This window comes from Somniosus microcephalus, chromosome 9 (assembly GCF_052327205.1).
Source record: "Somniosus microcephalus isolate GS21.2 chromosome 9, FLI_Smic_1.0, whole genome shotgun sequence".
NCBI classification, from domain to species: Eukaryota; Metazoa; Chordata; class Chondrichthyes; order Squaliformes; family Somniosidae; genus Somniosus; species Somniosus microcephalus.
Genome location: NC_140995.1, coordinates 191,158,000 through 191,175,793, shown reverse-complemented (window position 1 = coordinate 191,175,793; position 17,794 = coordinate 191,158,000). Strand labels below are relative to the sequence as shown.

General features: G+C 49.3%; 1 protein-coding gene across 1 annotated transcript in view; it reads right to left on the bottom strand.

The window, feature by feature from the left end:
* Positions 1-8,215, bottom strand: part of grik2 (glutamate receptor, ionotropic, kainate 2) — a 529,211-nt gene extending 520,996 nt beyond the window's left edge. The window contains exon 1 of the mRNA XM_085998231.1: positions 6,734-8,215. Within this exon, the coding sequence (XP_085854357.1) occupies positions 6,734-8,215 (1,482 nt within the window). The remainder of the gene's footprint in view (positions 1-6,733) is intronic.
* Positions 8,216-17,794: the final 9,579 nt, after the last annotated feature.

Below are 17,794 nucleotides of genomic sequence, written 5' to 3'. Positions count from 1 at the left end.
TCTAAGGGGGAGAAATTCGTGTTAGCCAGTAAAGTTGCCAGTGTCACCAGAAAATGGAGTTCACGGCTGCTGAAAATAGCCACAACACTAACAGAGCAAAATTCGTCTGGGGGGCATGGAGATTGTTGGCGCAGCGCTTATCTGCCATGCAACGCCATCCTGGTGGCATTACTGGAGGCATCCATCCCGAAGTTCATGTCCAGGAGCGATGTTGGAGCTTCGCACAGCCTCTGAAAGCGAGGTTGTGGAGCTTACAAAGAATTGTGGGCAATGAAGAGGTCTGAGAATTAGAGGGGCCATGCACACTGAAGCAATACAAATTAAAATGAAGTGAAACAATGCAATTTTCAGCCCTTTCCGCCTTTTAAAAAAATGCTTAACATTTAAAAGAAGTCCCAAATATGAATATTCAGCTCTTAGAGCTGAATTCCCTTCCTAAACTCAAAAATGGGAAAAATGCCTCAGCACTCACACAAATGGCTCAGCAAGCCAGGGAAGGGGCACCCAGGGTCTTGCACATTGTACTTCATCTTTGTGCAGGGGATCAACACTGCAAGACAGGTCCGCTACCCACAGGGGCCAGGAGGCCCTCCAGAAAGAACAATGTGGAAGTACATCACCGAGGCCATCACTGCCAGCAGTGTCGCCTCCACGACCTGGCTCCAGTGCCCAAAGAAGTTTCATGACCTCAGGCCACTGGTCAAGGTCAGTGAATGCGTCTTCAAAAGCCGTCTCCTACCAACTGCACCACTAGCCTCACACACTGCTCAATGCACGACCCCCACCCCCAATCATTCACCTATCAACAATCTGCACAAATCACGAGGCACATCTCCCGTTCCTAGCCTCACCTCACCTCCTTGGAGGAGACGGTGCTGCCCATTCTTGGCAGGAGCATGGCTGAGCCCTTGGCCAGTGGTGAGGCTGGAAGGATACAAGATGCTGGTATCCTCATATGTTATTCTCCTTCTGGCATGTACCTCATGCTTTCCTGCCCTCCCATCACCACAACTCCACCCTTTTGCCTGCCTTATTTCACACATCCAGGAAATGTAACCTGCCCAGCCAGTGCGTGACCAAGAAGAGGGAGAGGAGAGTGAAGAAGAAGAAGATGATTGATTCGACATTCCCAGCCACCATCTCCTCAATGTCGACCAGCAAGGCCATTTGCAGTGTCCCCCACTGAAAGTCAGCAGCTTTCCACCAGCCATGCTGCAGCCACTGGGGTAGCACTGCGTGACATCAGTAGGTTAGGCAAAGGCACACACAAAACAGTCACTAAGAGAATGCATAAGGGTGATGAGTTGATTTCTTGATGTCACTTTGGATGGGTCGATGTACATAGGAGGATTGGAAAGTTTGCTTTGTGGTAGCTTTTATTTCAGCATCATGGTCAAGATTACATTGTGATGGTCAGTAACAGATGGAAGGTAGGGTGTGGGACTAATGTTGAAAGGGGAATTAGGGTTGCGGTCACTGAGACCACAGGCAGATGATTCCATCCCAGATATCCCGGCCACAAAGGGGTTGTCTGGGATGTACCATTCCATCTGATTCCTCCTCTTCAGCTTCCTCCTCTTCTGTATCCTCCTCTTTTGTGTCTTCCTGTTCCCTCTGCGAGCGGGTGCTGTAAATGTGAAATAACAGCACAAAATGCTGGAAATACTCAGCTGGTCCGGCAGCATCGCGACCTGAGACGTGAACTCTGTTTTTCTCTCCACGGATGTTGCGTGACCTGCTGAGCATTTGCAGCATGCTCTGTCTTCTCAACGGCCTTCATTTACCATCTGAGGTCTTGCAAGCGTCCAGCAGCACTCTCTACACACGTAAAAAACTTTTCACATCGATTGCGGCAAGCCACCACTTCAATAAATATTTTTTTTAAAAGGTCAAAACCTTAAATCCAAACTTACCTGAACAATGTGTGTGTCCCTTTAAGAGGTGCAGACATCGCCACTGTCAGCCTGCTTGTATGCCAGGTTAACCTGGCGTGCTTAGGACCCAGCGCTGAATTTTTTAATGTATGGTGTAAGAATGTAAAGGGTTAACACAGAAACTTTAAGCTTTTTGCAAAAACTAAGTTGCTAAGCGAGCAGTTTTTGCAAAAGCAAGCTGCAAACCTGCTACTGATAAAGTCGTTGCAAAGTCTATGTCATACGTGGGGTCGAGAGGAACAGAAGCAGACATTGGGGCTGAAGATGCCAGACAAGATAGGAGAAGTGTCAATAATGCTATGTGCTATCTTGTTCATTAAACGAACTTGCCGTGGATAGACATGGTTGGACTTTGTTAGTCAAATGATCAGAACTTTGAAGAATATGAGGCGACTGTTCGACCTGAGAAGACCAGATATAGAGAGATAGACCACGGTTACCTGTACAGATGGATTTATGCGAGCCAAATGCGCTTAACGTCTCTGGTACGCTGGTATTGAGGAGCGATCCATGCGGTCCAAAGCCTAGTGCTCTCCTTTGCTAATGAGAAAACCGCCGGACCGGATTAAAGAAACGGAGACATCGCACACTACACTGTCCAGTAACCGAATTTGGTAATATCCTTTGGAACTGTAAATTACTGTCACTTAATATTAGTCTGTGGCAGTTGTATTGACTTCTGCTGTATATACCAATAAAACATCTACCGTGCCAATATGGAGTCACGTCCGAATCATTAAGTTTGAGGGTTAAAACCTCTTACAATGGTCACCTCTGATTGCAAACAAATTGCATTAATGCCATTCTGAGGTGAGGCCTGCATGAAGCTGCTTGGTGTCAATAACTGCCACTGATGGGCATGGCTTAACCATGTATTTTATTGATGTGCTTTAGGAACCTTGAACAATTTATCTTTGTTCTCAGTGCTAGAACAGTGAACAGCACGGAATTTTAGTTCCCCATTGGCAAGAATACTTTGGCTGAGACTTTGTGATCAGTGTCGGGGTGGGTGCGGGACACCTGGTTTCCGGGTTCCAGTCCCGCTCCCAGCAACCTCCGCTCCACAGGCGTCATTTTCCCTTGATTGACCTTGTTAAGCCTGCCTTACCAGCCAATTAACAGGAAGCGGGTCTGATGATGTCATTTGATGATGCATCATCTGCTGGTTTCCTTAAAGGGACCATGCACAATTTTAATTTGACAGTTGATTTCTCAGTGTTTGACAGCATTGAGGTGCTGAAAACACTGACAATCACTGCACAAAGGTGAACTCTTGCACCCAGGCCCTCCAATGACTCCCTCCATATGCTGGAATAGATGGCAGCTGCAGGTGAGATGGCAGAAGCAATCTGTCACTGGTGAGAGAGGTTTTCCCAATGAGGTGGCACTGGACATGGATTTAAAAACTTGTAAGCTAAAGAAATCTGTACATGTTTTAAAAATGCAGTAACCAACATTTTCTTTGCTCTGAAACTCACCCTGTGCAACATTGCATCCTTCACACCACTTCTGCAGCTGTCAACTTTTCACAAACATTACACCAGACTCACAACACACCACACTTACCTGGCGCGGTATCCGGATGTCGGGAAACCCGACCCAGAAGCGGGAAAATCCAAAAACAGGCTGAAAACTGCTGACAAGTACCTGTTAATAGGCAGGTAATTGCCTTTAATCTGTTTCCCGCCGCTAGGTGTTGGGTCCATTCGCAAATCGGGACCCGACACTTGGGAAAGCTGTTTGGAGGTGGGTTGACGGCGGGTTCAGGACCTGCCATCAATCAATAGCAATTTAACCTCTGACCCGCCTCTCTGAGCGCTGGCAAAATCGCGGCCTTTAATTCTTTACAATAGAGTTTTCACGGGAAATTGGGTGCAATGTGGAGCCCATTTGGTACATGCAGATCGCAGCTCCTATGCATACGAGGCCCGATGCTGAATTTGGCTCGGGCCTCAAGCCAGCATGGACTGGCGCACGGAGCAATTTCTCCCCCTTAAATTTCTTAATTCAAAACTATTTTTATTTTGATAGTGTGTGACACTGAAGACTCACTGACCCTCCCCCCCCGCCCCGCCCCACCCCACCAACTTTAATTGATCTTCTGGGGACCATTTATGACTCCAGTGCCAGCAAAAATGTACCCGCGACAAAATAAAATTTGATGCTCAGTGTGACTAACATTGAAAGGTTTAGTTTCTGTCTAGCAGTACTAATAATAAGAAACTATTGCTGTAACATGCTGAAAAGGAATTGGACAAGGCAGTACATCTTGCTCCCACACAAATTGTGTATGATATCATACAGGGAGCTGTGTCACAAAAATAAATCATCATGCTGCCTAATTAAAAGAAATAAAAGGAAAGCTACTTCGACAATTGGTCAATAATAAAATCCATTATACTTTGAAAAAAAAAACTTTCATTTTCTAACAGTTCAAGGTATTTCACTTTCAGGTCATTCCTCCCCAACCATGGATCCACAATAGCTATAGAGGTGGCATAAAGCAGCAGTGGACACATGGCTGCCTCGTGTCTATGTGACATTAGTCACTCTATGCTGCACTGTGATAAATACAGGTGTTCACCAATAAAACATACAATCAGACATATATAGAAAGGGTGATTTAGAAATCAATCAACTTGAAATGCATTTGGAAATTCCAACCTAGTGTGCCTTGTGCAACATCTGCCAATGTGGTGAAATTAATATTCAATCTGCAGGAATCTATGTAGAACATCACAATTGTAAAATGCCATGCACTTAAAGGACAAAGATCCCTTGAGATTCAGGAATTTAGACCGTATCACCACAATGTAGCTGCTTCGTCCTTCGAAGCCTCATTTAACAATAAACAGATCAATAAGTATATTGGAGATAAATGAAGTACTGCGCAGAAATAACAAGGGAAATGTTCATGATCAGCAAAAAAATAGGAAGGGGAAAACTCTTACAATTACCAGAAAAATTACAAGCAGAAGTGTTTTGAATCAAAACCATTTTTGGGAAAAGTCGTGCACAGATTACCATGTTTGCAGCAATACCCTATTCTGTCATTGACATGATCAGTATCAAATGTTAACACAAACTGACTGAAATCCTTTGAGGGGGAAAACACAGCTTCTGCTGTATCCAAGTCCTTGTAATGACATCACTACTAACAAGCATGGTACTTAACAGTTGATCTTGGCCATTACACGTTTATGTGTAACTAAAGATTAAGGAGTTTGTTCAGCTGGGCTTGTTTACTCAGAATAAAATGCTTCCCTTTCACAGACAAATCTGAATGTGAACAGATTTACTTCACATCACATGCTCAGATAGCCATGGCTCTTTACTGCCTAAAACAAATGCAAAAGAAAAACTCCTCTGATAACCCATGTCAAAGAGATTTACTTTCTGTTTGCACTGTATTTCTCCAAATACAATCTTCTAAATTTACAGAAAGGCATTGATGGACAAGGAATACATTTCAGTTTTTTTTCATAAAGTCTGAATACAACAATAACAACTTGCATTTATATAGCGCCTTCTAAAACATCCCAAGGCACTTCGCAGGAATGTTATCAAACAAAATTTGATACCGAGCCACATAAAAAGGTTTTAGGACAGGTGACCAAAAGCTTGGTCAAAGAGGTAGATTTTAAGGAGCATCATAAAGGAGGAAAGAAAGGTAAAGAGGCGGACCGGTTTAGGCAGGGAGTTCCAGAGCGTAGACCGATGCAAAGAATGGTGGAGTGATTCAAATCAGTGATGCTCAAGAGGCTTTTTTCCTACTCCTAATTGTCTATTTTCATGTTTAGAGGTTGAAAAGGAAGCATTTCTACTGTACTTTTAAAATATTTTCCTTAAATGTCTCCATCTCCCCAGTTTTGGTCCCCCCGCATGGTGGGTGATATAGTGGCCTTGGAAAAGTTCCAGAGGAGAGCTACAAGAATGATTCCTAGCTTAAATAACCTCATCTACTTAGGCTCAAGGTCCTTGGTCTATTTACTTTAGAACAGTGCAAACTTAGAGGTGACCTGAGAGAGGTCTATAAAATCATTAAAGGGCTGGATAGCGTGCCTATTGATAGATTATTCCAGTTTAACAGATTGGGGAGGATCAGGGGACACATGTTTAAACTATGTAAGAGTAGGAATAGACTGGATGTTAGGTGGTTCTTCTTTTCCCAGGGAGATGAGCCTCTGGAATACATTGCTAGCTGGTGTGGTGGGTGCTGACTCTCTGCATGACTTCAAGAGGGAGCTGGACTGGGTCTTGACTGGGGCAGAGATCGCATCATATACAGGTAGAAGGTAAATGTCTTTATAGATAAACACTAGGTCCATGTGATCTCCAGGACTGGTGGTGAGCACCTGAGGGGGTCAGGGAGGAATTTTCCAAAGTATATTTTCCCTTGTTGGGTTTTGTCTCTGTTGTTTTTGCCTCTCCCAGGAGATTACATGGCTGCAGCGGGGGTTGGGTGTTTAATCATGATGCTCCAGCCATCATGATGTGGGGCAGGCTTGATAGACCAGTTGGTCTTTTCCTGTCCATCCATTTTGCATGTTTATAAACTGTTACAAATCATTAACAGCAAGCACCAAAAAACAGTCAATCAGCTAATCAAATTAGTCAAAAGCATTTTTCAAAATGGTTTCCATGGCAATCTTGATTTCTGAGTCAGCCCAGTTTATGCCTGTATAAAAACATTCATAACATATTGAACACACCAAAATTAAATATTTCACACAAAAGGAACTAAACCTATCAATAAAATTGTTTATACAATGTTGCAAATTTCTACAAAAATGTTTTACATCAAAGGCCTCCCCTTCTCTCAGGGCCTGAGACTCCGTGTTCACAGCCTCCCTGACATTCAGGGCCTGAGACTCCGTGTTCACAGCCTCCCTGACATTCAGGGCCTGTGACTCCATATTCACAGCCTCCCCGTCTCTCAGGGCCTGAGACTCCGTGTTCACAGCCTCCCCTTCTCTCAGGGCCTGAGACTCCGTGTTCACAGCCCCCCTGACATTCAGGGCCTGAGACTCCGTGTTCACAGCCTCCCCGTCTCTCAGGGCCTGAGACTCCATGTTCACAGCCTCCCCGTCTCTCAGGGCCTGAGACTCCGTGTTCACAGCCTCCCCATCTCTCAGGGCCTGAGATTCCATGTTCACAGCCTCCCCGTCTCTCAGGGCCTGAGACTCCGTGTTCACAGCCTCCCCGTCTCTCAGGGCCTGAGACTCCGTGTTCACAGCCTCCCCGTCTCTCAGGGCCTGAGACTCCGTGTTCACAGCCTCCCCGTCTCTCAGGGCCTGAGACTCCATGTTCACAGCCTCCCTGACATTCAGGGCCTGAGACTCCATGTTCACAGCCTCCCTGACATTCAGGGCCTGAGACTCCGTGTTCACAGCCTCCCTGACATTCAGGGCCTGAGACTCCATGTTCACAGCCTCCCCGTCTCTCAGGGCCTGAGACTCCGTGTTCACAGCCTCCCCGTCTCTCAGGGCCTGAGACTCCGTGTTCACAGCCTCCCTGACATTCAGGGCCTGAGACTCCGTGTTCACAGCCTCCCCGTCTCTCAGGGCCTGAGACTCCATGTTCACAGCCTCCCCTTCTCTCAGGGCCTGAGACTCCGTGTTCACAGCCTCCCCTTCTCTCAGGGCCTGAGACTCCGTGTTCACAGCCTCCCCGTCTCTCAGGGCCTGAGACTCCGTGTTCACAGCCTCCCCTTCTCTCAGGGCCTGAGACTCCGTGTTCACAGCCTCCCCGTCTCTCAGGGCCTGAGACTCCATGTTCACAGCCTCCCCTTCTCTCAGGGCCTGAGACTCCGTGTTCACAGCCTCCCCGTCTCTCAGGGCCTGAGACTCCGTGTTCACAGCCTCCCCTTCTCTCAGGGCCTGAGACTCCGTGTTCACAGCCTCCCCGTCTCTCAGGGCCTGAGACTCCGTGTTCACAGCCTCCCCGTCTCTCAGGGCCTGAGACTCCGTGTTCACAGCCTCCCCGTCTCTCAGGGCCTGAGACTCCGTGTTCACAGCCTCCCCGTCTCTCAGGGCCTGAGACTCCATGTTCACAGCCTCCCCTTCTATCAGGGCCTGAGACTCCATGTTCACAGCCTCCCCGTCTCTCAGGGCCTGAGACTCCGTGTTCACAGCCTCCCCGTCTCTCAGGGCCTGAGACTCCATGTTCACAGCCTCCCCTTCTCTCAGGGCCTGAGACTCCGTGTTCACAGCCTCCCCGTCTCTCAGGGCCTGAGACTCCGTGTTCACAGCCTCCCCGTCTCTCAGGGCCTGAGACTCCATGTTCACAGCCTCCCCGACATTCAGGTGCTGAACTGCCCTTTGCTGCCTGTTTCTTTTTCTTCAATTTTGGGCCACCATCACACATGACTGGTGGGCTTAATTTCCATTGAAGTTTTGGCCTAGAAAACTGTGCCCACTGCAGACTGCTGACCCTGCTGAAGTTTGTGGGGTCAGGGGGAGGGGCCTCCAGGAGCAGGGCTTTAGCACTTTGGGAGGAGATCTGTGACAGCCCTCTTACCAAACATGCTGGAAATGCCAGCAAATTCTGGCCGGCTAGGGGTTGGAGTGTGATTTCTCCCCTGACTCCAGCCCCTTGAAAGTTCCTGAGTGTGTCCTGAGCACATGCCTTGACCCCAGCCTTACCAGTTGGGCCCTGCTTCTGCTTGTATTGGCCAGGTACACTTGATGAGAGGTGCACCTAATGCGGATCGAGGAGCACGAACTTTCGATGTGAGGAAGAGAAAAGGGCAATGGGCCTAAAAATTCTAGGGTACAGGTGTCTGCCAAATTGGCCATGGATTTTTGGGGCCAATGCTTTTTACCTTGTGCACACTAAATATAAATTAAACTACTATTTGAATTTTGCAACTTACTTTGTGCTTACTCTTTCACTTTTAAGAAAGAAAGAACTTGCATTTATATCGCGCCTTTCACGACTTCAGGATGAGAGGCGTACTACATGCAGATCTAGAAGCGTAAACATTCGATGTGAGGACGAGAAAAGGGCAGTGGGCCTTAGAAAGGATGGGCTGGATTTTATCAATGGAGGCGCGTTGGGGGCGGGACTGCTGTTTGTCGGGGTTTAGTCCCGCCCCCAATGACGTCCGGCCAACCCACGCTCTTTTCCCTTGATTGACCTTGTTAAGCCCGCCCTGCACCTCCGGATCCCCAAGGATTGAAGCCTGCAGGAAAAAACAAAGGTAAGTAAACTTTTTCTAACACTTTACACTCACCTCCCATACTTACCTCTCCACACTTGCGCCCATCACTCACCTCCACAGTGCTCTTTTCGACCCCTCTCACTCCCGCAGACCCACTGCTCGCCTCGCTGACCCTGGCGAGGTTCGCAGCCGTCGGGAAGCCCGCACTTGCAGGGGCAAAATGGGGATAAGCCTCAAAACTGCCTGTTAACTACCTGTTAACTGGCAGTTAATTGGCTGTAATCCCCTTCCCGCCTCGAGGAGACATGTCCCTGTGCGACTCGGGGACCCGCCTCCCGGGAAGATGGCACCCAGTTTCTGCCATTTTCCCGGCAGTCCCGCCTCCAAACCCGCCTCCTCAGGGCCGGGAAAATTCCCCCCGTAGTCTGGACACTGCCTTGGCACTGCCCCACCTTAACTTCAATGGCCTTATAAAGACAGCTGAGGTTTTGCCCTCACTAAGCCATCCTGGAAACTGTGGCTGAGTCACAACCAAGTTTGTGGCCATTCCATCTGACTTCAGCCAAACGTAAAGTGGGAGTCCGCCAAATTGGCCGTGGATTTGTGGGGCCAATATTTCTTACCTTGTGCACATTAAATAGAAATTAAACTACTATTTGAATTTTGCAGCTTACTTTGTGCTTACTCTTTCACTTTAAAGAAAGAACATGCATTTATATAGCGCACTTCCTGACCTCAAAACATCCCAAAACGCTTTACAGGCAATGAAGTACTTTCGAAGTGAAGTCACTGTTGTAATATAGAAAACACGTGAGCCAATTTGCGCACAGCAGGGTCCCCAATATTGTTTAAATATGAAAGCTAAATTTTAAAATATAATTAAGCAGTTGAACTATTTTCATGTTCTTTGGGTTTTTATATTGAATGTGTTGAGGAAGTTCTGGGATAGCTCAGGTATGCCCCTAAATGACTGTTGGGGCATGGGGCAGGGGGCAGGGGGCGGGGGCAGGGGGCAGGGGGCGGGGGCAGGGGGCAGGGGGCAGGGGGCGGGGGGCAGGGGGCGGGGGCAGGGGGCAGGGGGCAGGGGGCGGGGGTATGTGTGTGCTGGCAGAAGGCTCTTCCACCCATGCCCCCATCAGAATTTTGGACAGTTGGCAAATGGAGTGGAATTCTGGCGAATCCGGGTTCCACACAATTTCCTGACCCTTGGAGCTCCACCTGGGTTGCACCCTTCCTTACCCTAGAATTTTTGGGCCCACTGCCCTTTTCACTTTCTCACAGTGAACAATTTTTTTTCCACGAGCAATGACATGGGAGATCAACCACTACACATCCACTTTAGTAGGGATATTAACTTACATTTTTTTAATTAATAGTAATTACAATATAAAGAGAAAATCTTTGCGATATAATCCATGATCATAATTATACAAAAAAATCTTAATTTTGTCACTGAACAATTATTGTAATTTTTTTCATTAATATGGCCCAGAATTTGCTGGAGTGCCGCGAGTTGGATTTTCTTTCCTCACCCTTCATCTGCAACCAATTATGTGGCGCAAATTGCTGGAAATGCAAGTTGATAACGGTGAGGTCAACGGGCATCTCGCACTTGGTGACCGACAGGACTAATCGTTTATCTCCTTCATCAATTAAATTTAAGGATAGAGAAAGAAACAGAGCCAATGACAGAGAAGGAAATATGGTTAATTAGAGTGAAATTAGAAACATAGAAACATAGAAGATAGGAGCAGGAGTAGGCCATTCGGCCCCTCGAGCCTGCTCCGCCATTCAGTGCGATCATGGCTGATCATCCAAGTTCAGTACCCTGTAAGATTCGAAATTTTCAGCAATAATCACGCAAGAAAATAGGGTTAATAAGACAGTTTTATTGACCAAAAGAAGCTTGTACAGAAAAACCTTTGATAAAAGGGCATACAAAATGGCCACCGGACCTCGTGATCAGTTTCTGGGACCATTTGATTTCTGTTACTGTAAGCCAGACAGGCTTGTGGATTGAGGACAGTAAGCCCGCGAAAGCCAGTATCGGGAAAACGAAACTCAGGGAACTGAGCATACATAGTAATTGGATTCTAAGTACAGGACAGTCTTGGGTTACAGGATGAGGCCCATCAAGAAATGGGCGGATAATTGAATGAACACTTAAACCCATTTACTGTACAAAGGAAAACCGTTTGACAGCCATCAAGGGCAATCTCCAGACCGATCAATATACGAACCGAGTTACGGTGACAAAGTAAAAGACATTATCGGCCCAGGAAGGCCAGTTAAGCTATCACTGGCTCCCGTTACAAGACAAAGCGCCCCTGCAGAGATTTCTGCCCGCCAAAAATATTACAAAGACAGGACTATAATCTGGCGGGAGATAAGACTGTCCCAAAAGAGTATAACTATGGATTGAAAGGTCCATCAGAACGCTACGCTTCACCTCGACGGCTACGCTTCACTTGTAGGACGATTCACTTCCTCGGTACAATTCGTAACTTCGGTGAGGAACGGAAGACGACGAGAAGACTTCGGCTTGGAAGCCAGCTCAGCCAGGCAAGGCCCGGCCACGACGGGAAGACGACGAGGGTGGCCCGGGTACTTTTGTCGTGAGATCATCGACGACCCAGGCCAAAGGAGAAGGCACCCTCCAGCTCTGTTTCGAAGGATAACAATGACTGCATAAAGAAAGCAATTCGGTATCAGCGTCCCGTCCCGGGGAAGACCATCAGGAGATCAACGACCCCGGCCGGAGATGAAAGGACACTCCGGGCCTAGCACTCCAGTGCCTCAACATCCCATTCAGTAAAGGTGCATCCAATTCTTCAGCAGCTTTTCAGTAAAGGTAACACAGGTTTAACGGATTCATCCATGACGAGCACTCATCAAGGCTATATCTGCTGCTCCATCGCGTAAGAAAAACAAACTGCGCCAGAAGTTTCCAAATCCACGTGACGACGGAAAGCTGTGCCAAAAAGGCTGCGAACCCCCTTTTTTGCGAATCTGAAAGTGGTGAGCATTATCCCGAGTTCCTCAAGTTGAAACTTAGTTTAGGTCTAGGGGAGGGGGTTAAAGGTAATCGTAATGTGTTTCCCCTTTTACGATGTGCCGTGTGTTCCCCATTTCCATAGAGTTAAGTTTATAGATATGTGCATGCTTGTAGTTACTTTAATATGTGCTTATGACATGTATTTTATAATGCTGCAAACTGTTTAATAATAAAAGCATCCATTTCGTGCTATTCAACCTGGTCTATTGAGTTTTTCCCTGCACTACAGTTCCCTGCACCTAAGTCCAAGGTCTAGAACCGTAGGGGAGAGTGGGTTGAACCACTCAAGGGTAATTATTGCATGAAGCCTGGTAGGAGACCAGAACGAGAGCAAGAGAAACCCCCTACAGAGATGGCGACCGCGGCAGGACCTTGGCAGCAGGAATGTAGTGTGTTAGATCAAGGTCTGAATAAACTAAATGTGATGGATGAGAGAATAGCGGACTATGTTTTTGGGAAGGTAAACCTTACAAAACAATGGATATCTGACCTATTAAGGGATAGGCGCCCGCTAGACGCAGCCATCAAGTGGACAGAAAGCAAAGAGCATAAGAAATTGGTAGAAAAGGCGGTTTGGCTGATGTGCTACAAGAAGCAAGTCCAGCTTTTGGACCAGGTCGTTGTAGCACAGACAGCCCAGATCAAAGGGCTACTAACAGAAATAGAGGAAAAGGTTGCGGGAGGCCAGAAACTGATTCAATCGCTTAACGCGCTGAATCAGGAACGCCAATCCGTAACTCACCGCCATGAGACCAGGATAGATTACTTGGAGTGTCAGGTCGTTGAGGCCAAGGCCAGTGGAGGTAGAATGAGAGAGAGGTGTTTCCGCCTAGCTAAGCAGATAGCGGCACAGGAGGAAAGTATTTTGGGGGCTAGGGCAGCATATAAGATGGCCATGGAGGATAGGTCTGAGAACACCAACCATAGCGCTTGCCACAGGGAGCTAGAGGACCTGAGAGCGGCCCTAGCAAAGGCAAACGGCTTGGTGTGTCTCATAAACCCACCAGCGAGCCAGCTACTGTTAGCCAAGGAATCCAAAAGACCGATTCCACAAGAGGCAGTTGGGGTACCAGCCCCCGAGCCCTCGGCACCTCCCGCCTATACTGAGTCTTGGACTCCGGGGAAGGAAACGGAGAAGTCAGACACAGAGGTTCTTGAGGGAGAGCAACACCAGGTAGTAGAGTCGGGACCGGCACCGATGTGTCCCACGCGACACCGGAGGCTCGGTCCAGGCGCCAATGATGGCGAGGACGGACCCCTTGTGAACCAGATCATAATGCCCCAGAGCGCACGACAGCTAAGGGAAATGATCAGTCACATCCCAAAACTCTCCGAGTCAGGAGATCCCTCCGTCCATTTTAGGGACGTGGAGCAGACCGCAGCAGTTAATGACTGCGACGGGGTTGAACAGTCCAAAATGCTGCTGTTCTCCCTGGACAGCTCGCTCCTCCAGTGTCTCCCTGACGAGAGCAAGAGAGGGCACAAGGAGTATGAGGAGTTACGGGACGAGATCCTGGAGATTATAGGGGAGATGACGGAAGTCTGTTCCTCCAATTGGGTAGGACGGTACAGCTAGAGGGAGAGCCCCCACGGGTTTTCGCCGGAAGGTTGTGGCCAGTGTATCGGCGCAGCTGCCCGGGCGGGCCGGCCCGGGACAGGCTGGACGCTGGTCAAAGGGCTCATTGGCTCCGGTGCTTGGTCACCAATTGCTTGCCACAGGTGAGGGAGCAGGCCAAAACATGGTTTGACCCCAATAACCCCCGCTCCACGGAGGAGATAGTACTTGATCAGCTCACGATAGGTTACAGGAACAGCAGAAGTCAGGAAACACCTCCCCAGAAAGGAAAGGTGCATGAGGCAAAACCCGCAGCTCCAAGCAAGAAGGAGTGGAGGCAGGAAGGGAATCACCCTGTCCAAGCCAAGCTCAATTGCTACGGGTGCGGGAAGAATGGACATTGGCGCAAGGACTGTAGAAATCCATGGAAGGATAATAGAGGGAAATTTCCCGCAGTCCAAGCCCAAGCCCAGACCGCCGCCTCAGCACCAGCCCAAAACCAAACCGTAGCACCTGCCCCAGCACCAGGAGCTGGTGCAGTTGTGGATCCCGCTGCGATTGAATCGATTTTAGAGACAATGCGGTCTCTGATGATTTCGCAGGGGAAAATAGCTGTCACCACTGGCCTTGTCGTTCCCGTAACCCCGACAGTTGTGCCCAATTGACTAGAGCCAGCGCAGCCTGTCGACCTGTGTCCTCTAGAAAGACATGCACAGGAAGAGACCTCCTGTAAAATGGAGGAATACCTGCGGTGCCAGGTTGCGGAGGCTAAGTTAGTTGAGCAGGTTTTAAGGGAGGAGAACGCCAGGTTAACAGCGAGGGCTGGCAGTTTAGAGGGTCAGCTAAGGGCTTTTAAAATGGTTCATGACCAGTGTAAACTGTTTAAGCCAGGTGCAAAAGAACCAGCAGGGAAAGCCAGGTCTGAGAGTAAAAGCAATAAGCCTGAGGCAAGTAAAGAGTCACAGACCACACAAGCTGGCGTTGCAGCCTGCTTGAGGGGAGGAGCCATCCCGCCCACCTGGGAGGCTTCCCCGATGGCCTGGGACTCGGACGAGGAGGGACCCGAACAGCAAGGTCCCGCCCTCGACACGATTCTGGAGGAGGAGGAGTCGGAGGACGGAGGTTCCGCCCTCGACTCGAGCGTGGGGGAGGTAGAAATTGGGGGCAGAGATCCTCCACCTGTAAGGACAGGTGGTGAGGAGCCGTCTGCCACAGACCCAATTCCCGAAGGGGCGGAGCCTGTGGGGAGGGAGCCGAAGCCCACTGTCGTGGAAGAGCCATGGGCTGTGAGAGCCAAAGTCCCACCCAAAGGTCCACTCGCCAAGGGAGCCTGCCCAAATCCCAAAGGGGTGGAGCCTGAGGGAAGGGAGCCGAAGCCTACTGTCGTGGAAGAGCCACGGGCTGCAAGAGCTGAGGTCCCACCCGAAGGCCCACTCGCTAAGGGAGCCACGCCCAAAGTACCTTCTCGCAGGTCGGCCCGAACGCCTCAGCCTGTAAAGTCTTGGCCCGAGTCACCCACTCCCAGTAGACACCGACTTCAGAAATCATTAAGAAAGCACAGTCCCCGTTTAACAGCAAAAGGCTGCGGGGAACCAGAGATACAGGTCACTGCAGCCCCGCCACAGGGAGCAGTGAGCTGCAGTCCGATCAGGGATTAGGTAGACCGCCCAAAGGAGGGCGGCGCTGTACATAAGTTTAGGTAATGATGTTAAGTTTAAGTAATTTTAATGTTAGTTTAAGGTATGTATTAAGATGATGGGGATGTTTTAAAAGGTCGTTTTCGGAGTCTGCCCAGTATGTGTGTGTGTTTGGAAGCGGGGTCAGGGGACCCCAGCGTCCGTTTAATTAAGCCAGCACCTATTGGGAGCCCTGCTACATCATCTTATCGGTTACAGAAACCAGGAATACAGTGGAGAGGATTCTCGTGGTACTCGCAGCGATCGGGTGCGGGTTGGCCTACCGAGGCCGCACCAAGGACGTCATCGTGTTCGGATGCTCCGGGGACACAGCCCCCATCGCGACGGATGGGACGGGGAAGCGAGAGGTTGAGGAAACCACCACCTACTTCCACGAAGGGAGATGGCCAGGATGGCTGGGGTCGAATTCCACAGAATACTCCAGCAAATCCGGGTTTGCCTACCAAGAGACTTCATTACTGTGCCCTCGGGTGAGGATCATTGCACCCAGAGTCAGCGTTACCGTGGGAAAGAGGATCTGTTTGGTGTGTAATGGGAACGTACCGCTAAGTAGATGGTGATGGCTGCGAAAGCTGGGAAAGAATATGAAGAACTCTACAATCGAGTGGGAGCGACTGGGTAACAATACCCATCGGACAATTACGGGGACTCACGGACAATTACGTGTGTGTTGGGACAAATGGTGGGAACCAGATGAAGGGATATATGTCTGCATGTGGGGTTCGAAGCGCGTTTGCCCCAAGGGCATAGCCATCTTTTTCCAGAGGCAGTGGCAGGATGAAGGAAAAGGGATGAGGTGGGACGTCAGCACCCGGGCATGCGGAGCCCCATTCTCCCCGATTCCGGTAAACGCCACTGAACTCATCACCCGGTAACGCAAGCCCCTGCCCACGATTCCGGTAGGACTAGCCCAGAAGGAAGGGTGCCCCACCACCACGAAGGGACCCGGGAACGGTTTAGTATTGGTACCCACCGGTCAGGTGCTGTACCAAGGGGTACACTACGCGGTGGCCTCAGTGATTTTAAACCTCACTGAGGTACGATTGCCGGAGTGGTGTCCCAAGGAGACGGAACAGTTGTACCAGGTCCTGTTAACCCGAATGTTCAGACAATTTTACGAGTTTGACTTTACCGATATCGACAAGGCCCAATTATACACCACACCACAGGAAGTTTTGGATCGGGTAGGGAGGCAAAGAAGGGGTACTGTAAATGACATTTTCACTGCTTTTAACACCGGGACGTCTGTTGTCAACGCTCTAGACAACGTGGAGCTGCAGACACAGATCAATGGTTTAAAAACCCAGTTAAGGAACATACTGACTGACGAAAATAAGGTAGTGGGTTCTGAGCTACATGAGGACCAGGCCATGACACTACACTTAAAAGAAATAATTGCTGAGCTGGAGAAACACGCTAGAACGGTAAATGCACTCATTAAGGAGGATCGGAATGTGTCCGATCAGGCTGCGCAGAACGAGGCCTGTGGGCTATATGGGGCGTGGTTACTGGGCGAGGGCCGCAGTAATCTGGAGGATTTAAAACAAGGTTTGGTCCCATCCTGGATCAGCAACAAGCACTTGCAAGCGCTCCACCCTTTTGAGACCGCATTAAGCCCGTGCCAGCTCAGACTAGCTGCAGAGGCATACCCAGTCCCAGTGGACTGCGGACGCTCAAATCACACTATCATGGGAATAGTGGTAAGGATGCCGGTGTTGGGTCCCGCAGCAAAGCCCGCCCCGGTATACAGGGTGGAGAACATTGGAGTCATTCAGGGGGGTGCGCACATTCGTTACGCAGTGGTCCCGCCTTATGTCATCAGATGGGAGCGTACGATGACAGGCACCGACCTCTCGGGGTGTCGTAGCCGGGGAGCACACATCATCCTGTGTCCCCAGCACTAGAATGCCTTTTTGAAACCACAGTGCGGGTTCAGAGCCGCTAGCGCGAAGCCGATAAATTGCACCATGGAGGTAATGGCAAAGGACCATGTGCCCCCACAGGTGGCATATATCGGAGGTGGGACATACTATGTCACCACTGCAGCGCCTCACTACCGCCACGGACAGCACGAGTGGTGTCCGGTCAGTGACAGCAGTTTCTGTTTCAAACCCAGGGCTGAAGTTCAAGTGGCACAACAACGGATTATCCCCATTCCTGCACCTTCCACCGTTCACCTAACTGTAAAAGAGAATTTCACGGACTTGCAGCGATTCGTCACGCATTTTGGATATGTCATTCCCCCTCTCCCCGAACACCTCACCAAGATTTTAAAAGCCGCTATAGTTTCACAGAAGCATTTCTACACACTGGAGCAGAAGACATTAGAGATAGGGAAAGACATATTGGACATAGTCACCCCACCATGGTGGGACCTGTTCACTAATATAG